This window comes from Megalops cyprinoides, chromosome 1 (assembly GCF_013368585.1).
Source record: "Megalops cyprinoides isolate fMegCyp1 chromosome 1, fMegCyp1.pri, whole genome shotgun sequence".
Classification (NCBI taxonomy): Eukaryota; Metazoa; Chordata; class Actinopteri; order Elopiformes; family Megalopidae; genus Megalops; species Megalops cyprinoides.
Window position 1 is genome coordinate 42,583,270 of NC_050583.1, and position 6,794 is coordinate 42,590,063.

The 6,794-nt window shown below is 41.1% G+C and overlaps 1 protein-coding gene across 1 annotated transcript; it reads left to right on the plus strand.

Moving 5' to 3' along the window:
• Positions 1-589: 589 nt before the first annotated feature.
• LOC118783202 (transmembrane protein 106B-like) lies at positions 590-6,337 on the plus strand. Its single transcript, XM_036536956.1, has 8 exons — positions 590-791; positions 2,165-2,351; positions 2,545-2,608; positions 2,834-2,987; positions 3,112-3,252; positions 3,702-3,745; positions 5,227-5,280; positions 6,122-6,337. Exons 2-8 carry the CDS (start codon positions 2,186-2,188, stop codon positions 6,225-6,227), a joined length of 729 nt encoding a protein of 242 aa, XP_036392849.1. The 5' UTR covers positions 590-791; positions 2,165-2,185; the 3' UTR covers positions 6,228-6,337.
• The last annotated feature ends 457 nt before the right edge of the window (positions 6,338-6,794 follow it).

A 6,794-nucleotide genomic window follows, 5' to 3' on the forward strand; every position in this document is an offset into this window, starting at 1 on the left:
ATGAGATTTACTAGAGGAAAGCTTGTACACATTCAGTTTTTATGTGGATGAATCATTTATTTAAACAAAACATGATAAATGATTAGCTGTTGAGGAGATGAAAACCTCAGAAAAAACTAAATGTTTTTACTAAAAACACTTGAAATTGAAGATTGTTCTTGCAGAATTATGTTTAACTTATTATCTCACCCCATATTCATTATATTGATATATTTATTTTTGGTTGTTAGTATTGGTTATGACCACTTATTCTTTATTACAAAAGGTCTGCACAGCTCAGGAAGACGAATGAATCCCCTGTTGCCCTCAAAGCATATCGTAAATACGGCACACGGTATGACCAGCTCTACTGTTGTACTGTCTGTAAAGAAACGTAGGCAAGCCCAACAGAAAAAGATGATCATTGTGCTTGGATTCATAAAACAATGGATTCACATTCAATTGATCCAAACAATGGGTTCATATACAAGTATCATTAATATTATGTGAAACATTTTGTCTAAATGTGTTTTGAGTGTAGATTTATTGTAATTGAAGCTCCATGGGGTGGCAGCAAAAACAATTTTGGTGAACATCTAGATCAGCTGACTTCAGTAAGGAAGGGACTTTTCAGACTGCGCATTAAGCCCCCCGACAATCTTTGCTGAAAGCTGCTCAGCGACGATGTTGGAAAGCCAAGTTTGGGGCCATTGCCAGATGAGATAAACTGATTAACTACTTGTGGTTACCTTTCTCCATCGATTTTAAACGGCATGTTGTACGGCGGCTTATAGTTCTATTCTCGAAAAAAGGTGAGTAATTTATTGCGCAAACAACAATTTTGCGAATCTCATTTCCGTTTTATTTTCTGCGTCTAAATTGCTCAGTCCCATAATCATAAATGAAGTCCATATGCTTGCAACGTGTCCATGCGAAATGTTTAATTTTTTTTATCTTTCTTGCGTGCGTTTCTCAATGTGCGTTGCCTTCTCAGAAAACGCATTGCGATTCAAATATTTAGTTACGATCACTCAATCCGCATGTAAAAGTTATAGGCTTACATGAGTACACATTAGGGGTACCCTTTGGCGAAATAATGTAAACGATAACTGCCTTTTGTGTCAAGACGTTATTTATTCTGCTTTAACTGTCCAGCTATTGTATCGTTTCAGCTTTCAATTGTGATTACTTTGCATTTCCCCCAATTTTACATATTTGTATGTGCAGCGTAAAACCAGATGCTTGAGTTGGAAGTTTAGTCTATAAAAGCTGACTATACGGAGAAAGGAATGGGCGGTAATGTGTGGTTATATGCACCTGTATTTGCCAAAAATACTGGAAGGACGGGTTATGAAAACATGGACCAAGGGATTGGTGGCGTTTCGTTTCAGGAATCTACTAAAATGAATATGCTGTTCAAAGAATGTGAAGTGACTTTTTGTTTACAACACAAGACAACGCAATATGGCTACGCAGCGTATCCTTTACCAGGGACTTTGTTAACATTTAACACAGGACAGTAAAATTAAAGGGATTATCACACGTCCATGCATCGTGTGTACTCATCTGTGTAAGGTCTCATCGTTTCAGGGCGACACAATTCACCGAACTCTTTGAAATTAAACTTGAGGCACACAGTTTTGTCATTTGATTTTAATAACACAATACAATGGTGGCGTTTGTGTGGCTCTGTGCTATTTGAGATATGGCTCATTTGGAAGCAAAAACTCAGTTGAAACTTAAGACTGTATGTGGGAGTAGATTGTGATACATTTTGATTGCACAAAGTTGTTGCGAAATTCTTGTTTCATATTTGTGATGTTTGAATTAATGTCAGATTGTGTGGAAGAAAGTTATTACGTACTTGTACTTATGGACTTTGGAAGTCGCTCTGAGTAAGAGTGTCTACTAAATGATGTAATTTAATGTAATTTAATGCACTTCATAATGAAATCCTTTAGGAATGTGCCAAGCACATACCAAGTCGGTGGCCTCTACAGAGTTAATTTATGAATGTCTGGTCTGTTGAATAAAACATTTATACCTGCGTTTAAGTTTTTGTAGTAACAAACAATTACACACACACACACAAGGTTAGTCCAGCCCCAATCTGTATGGACAAATTCATGTCATTTTTGTTCTCTGCAGAGTTAGAGTACAAGTGCCTGACTGTCTCCTCCAACAGGCAGGCTGAAAGGGATCACCAATGGGGGTCTCAGTGGGGCATCGCAGTAACCCTCAGGAAGAGAAGGAGGCCATTGTGCCTCAGGACGCAGGAAAGAGGAGGCTGTCCCGCAAGGACTATGGAACCACCAGTGTTGACAACTCAAGTGACTGCCCTACCTGTCAGGGGACAGGACGCATCCCTAGAGGTAGGTCTTTCTGTCTGCCCCTTAGTGTCTGCTTTCCTAAGCGACAAGTGTACCAAGATGCATTTTTAAACCTCTGTCCTACTCTCAAATGTAGGAGTCATTCCCTTTGTGTCCACCTCAGTGTCTACAAGGTTGCTTGACTGCATAAGTGCCCTGTTATTCAGTGGAGCTTCTTGTTGGTTCCTGTTCACAGGCCAGGAAAGCCAACTAGTGGCAGTCATCCCCTGTAGTGACCAAAGGCTGAAGCCCAGGCACACGTAAGTGAAATAGTTTCCTGTCCTGACGGTGCTCTGGAGGCAACTGAATCCTGGGTAGAAAAAATATATATGCCATTTGTGAGTGTGTAGCATCCCTTTTTTAAATTCCTTAAAAATGTGTGCGTGTGTGAGCATGAGCGTGTGTGTGTGCACGTGTGAGCCTGCCTGTGTATGTGCACATGATCTCTGTGAGTGTGACACAATACGTTCTTCACGCTCCCCTAGGAAGCTGTATGTGTGTGTGTCGGTGGTGCTTTGTCTCCTGATCTGCGCACTGGTCCTCTTCTTCCTCTTCCCCCGGAGTGTCTCACTTTCACCCGTGGCCATCAATTCTGCCTACGTCTTCTTCACCCCGAAAACCGTCGAAATGAATGTCACGGTGGGTGCTGGGAGACTGAGGGTGAAGCATAAAGTTAGGAGTGCAAACTAGAGGAGACACGGGTGCATGGGGGAACAATGCTGGCCTTTCACATTCAAACTTCTAATTGTTTGATTCATTCCAGAATGTGGTCAACATTACCAACGAGAACTTTGTGACTGTCCAAGCCTGCAACTTGGACTTGCAGGTCTTGATCTACGATACCATTGTGGGCAGGGCCAAGGTCTCTAATGTCACCACCATCAAACCACGCTCTCAGAAAGCGGTGAGGCCCCCTGCAGGGGATAGCTTTTCTGTAGAGAGGACGCAATTTCAGTTTGGTTCCAGTGTGAGAACACTGGAAAGAAGTCCAAGAATGCAATCTTTTCTCTTTGTAAAATTAGTAGGTTTTTTCCTGGAAATCTGTATCACCCCAGAACCAGGGCATATTATCCTTTTGTGCTGAGGCAAAGAAAGGATTCATTGAAGAGGGTTTCACAGTACAGGATACATTTAGGTAGTTAGCCAAGCCATTATGCCAAGTAGCAATACAGTGGAATACTATGGAAAAAAATAAGTCTTGCAAAAATTATTTATCATTTGTCTTTCATATCATATAAATGCAATCTATATCTGCTGTCTGGGGATTCTGTGTCAAACTGTTACATTATGAGATGCTTCTTACAGTTGTTTTGGCCTCAAAATCACTTTAACCCTGCTGTTTTTTTTCTGCAGTACACCTATGTGGTTCCAGTTACAATTGATGATGATGGCCTAAAGTAAGTACAAATGTGAGTCTTGTGTCTTAGGGGATATCACCATCTTCAGTGAAGATGCAGGAAGTGGGTGTGTGGGCTAGAAGGGAGAGTTATCTGCATAGCTGGAGAGGACTCAGGCCTGTTTGCCCACAGTTCTCTCAAAACTGCTCTAGACATTGACTACTGATATAACTATAGATCTGCATTTAATGATGAAGAATCTGTAATGTGTGTCAGTCATTGCACAGACATTTGAATGTCTTGCTGTGTGGAAATCCCAGTAAGATGCCATTAGGCAACAAAGAAGGGGTCTGGTTGGCTTTTGTGGCTGTGGTCGATTTGTGTTGCTGGACTTTGGTTGTGTGGCTTCTTCTAGAGAGAAGGAAAGGTAATCTGTATCTGTACGTAAGTGGGTTAATCATTGGTGGGTGGATTCAAGAGTACATGATCTAAGCTGTTGTGGGCTATCATGTCTCTTCTCTTTCTTTGATGGCTGTGTACTAATGAACTCTCCATACTTAACAACAAAATAACAAAGGAAAATGTATTAGTCTTTGTTAAAATACTTTGCTGCTTAGGCATTATAGTGTCAGTGGAGAGAGCCTTTGTTAATACTTGTAAAGAACTCAGGGTTTTTCTTAACAAGGAAAGTGCATCAGGATCTAGGGGCAGGGCTATAGAGAGGGCAATGGCTTGGGCTGCATTTCATTACAACTAGCTTGCAGTAGTCACATAATATTACAGCAACATTCTGAGAGTGCAGTGGTGTGGTTAGAACACTGAGAGAATGATTAAGAGTTCAGACCTGTTAATTTGCTGTAAATGCATTCATTTGTTCTTACTTTGGCTTGCTAGGAAGTGGATTTCGTTGTACCATCTGACCAGCCCCTCAAATTCATCATGCTGGGCCAGTACTTTCTGAAGATTTGGGCTGTTGTGTTTGTAGTTTATCCAGTAACCACCCCATCCCTTCTATTAAAACACCAGTGAAAGGTTTCCAAATGCTAGGCAATTGAAATGTGCTACTCCAATTGTGTCTGTAAAGGTTTTAGTCCCCCCCCCACCCCCCAAGTACTAAAATAGAGGGCAGAGGGGAAAGTCCAGGATGTGGCAGAAGCACACTCACACTCCCCAGTGCATTCATCAGTGTGACCCAATGGCTTGGATCTGGGCAAAAGGCTTTTTCTCTTACTGTTAAATCTGGGGGAAGTCACAGCATTTAAAACTACACTTTGATGGAATGAACTATGTGCTGCAGAGCATACAGGTGGTTGGAGTGGGGAGGGGGACATTCTCAGATGTAGCTGTTACCATGCTTATGATCTGAACTTTATGGAAGGACTCATGTGTGTGCGTTACTCTGCCATTATGGCTTCACCCATTTTCACTCAAAATCAGATTATTTGAATGAAACCTATGAATGTGAAAAGTGCTAAATACAAGAATCTCTACAGAACCGTAAAAGAGCTTTCCCCAGTAAAAGAACTTTCTTTGTCTTACAGCAATTACTGCAAGTCAACCTCCATCAGGATTCACACTCTGTTTTTGCATTTGCAGTGAGTATCATGCTTTTTTCTATTTTATTATTTCAAGAAATTTTACAAAGTACAGTCATTTCGCATTATAGCTTCACTGTGTGAGCATGTTGACAACTCCCACAGTCAGGCCACATCACAGTGACTCCTGTGGGTCAACTTTAAACACAGTTAAAAGCGATTTATGCTGAACTGCTTGCATATCTTTAATGGACCAAAAAAACTGCAGACATTGTAGTGGCATCATGTAATTTACAATTTACACTGTTATCCCACTTGAAGGGAGATTATCTTGTGTTCTGCATTGCCAAGACTTTTACCAGCTAGCTGAAATGTTTGCTCTACTTAAACTTTTCGTAAAGTAAGCAGAAGTTATAAACTAGCAGCTTCATCTTCCTTTACACGTTTGAGAGGGATCATTGCTGCTGAAAGCTCTAATGACAGGACTGGATAAATAATTGAATGTAAGAGCTGAGAAATCTCTTCATTCACTGGAACACAAACAGCCATTCAGACTTTCTTATTCCTGTCACTGGGTTTAATTTGTCCCAATTCATTATCACAAGATGCTTATATTGTAACTGTCGTGCAGATAACCAGGAACATGCTTTTCTGAAGCTATAAATGCAGTTAAATTTTAACCATTTTTATTCTCTCCTTTCTTGTCTTAAAGTGTTAACATAAACATGTAACCCAGTTAAAAGTTTGTTTTTTTATCTTGTCTGTGGCTTGTTTTATTTACAGGGGGAAAATATATGAGAAATGGCTTTAAATTTATATGTATAAAGTCATAAAGCAACAAAGGGAGTTACACTCTCCTATTACTCACTGAAACATATGTCTGTCTGCCTCCATGACACAGGATGACGATGAGGGTGTACTATCTGGCACACTCTGAGCAGCTGTCCATGGACACATTTGAGTATGTTGACTGTGGGACTAACTCTACTGTCCCCCACATTATTTGACTCCTGCCTGCCTTGAGAGCAAGTTATTGGAGCCCAGAGAGATGGAAAGGGCATGGGTGAGATTTTGCTCCCTGGGACAGCTGAAATCAGCAGGAGCATTCTGTGTTGGTGTTGGTGGGGGGGGTGGGGTGGGGGGGGGGGGTCAGCTCCAGTCCTCCAGGCCCACAGCAGGCACCATTTTTTCTTCTGCCTCATCTCTGAGTATTTTAGTTGCTTTCATTACTTGGATAATAAGTCACTACTTGGTATTCAAAGTGTAAATCTCAAAGGCAACTGAAACCTTCAAGACTTCTGGCTCTCAAGGATCAGAATTTCTCAGCCCTGCTCTCCGTAAACTGTCCCACCACTCTAATCCATCACTGCATATGAGGCAGTGTCCTAAATGCAGAGTTCCACCACAGAGTGGTGCTTCTGTTCTAAAGAGGGGATAATGTCTTTATGCTTACAATCAGTTTCTGCACCTCATATAATTTGAGTAATTCATCTGATAAAGGAGAAGGATCTGGACCTGTCAATGTGAGTGCACTTTAACAATTACTACCACAGTGGCTTTTTCTCATTCAACAG

Excerpts from the sequence above, each read along its gene's own strand:
- LOC118783202 (XM_036536956.1), top strand. The coding sequence starts at position 2,186 with ATGGGGGTCTCAGTGGGGCATCGCAGTAACCCTCAGGAAGAGAAGGAG. Across the intron at positions 2,352-2,544 it reads GACAGGACGCATCCCTAGAG|GCCAGGAAAGCCAACTAGTG; the intron begins GTAGGTCTTTCT and ends TCCTGTTCACAG. Across the intron at positions 3,253-3,701 it reads AACCACGCTCTCAGAAAGCG|TACACCTATGTGGTTCCAGT; the intron begins GTGAGGCCCCCT and ends TTTTTTCTGCAG.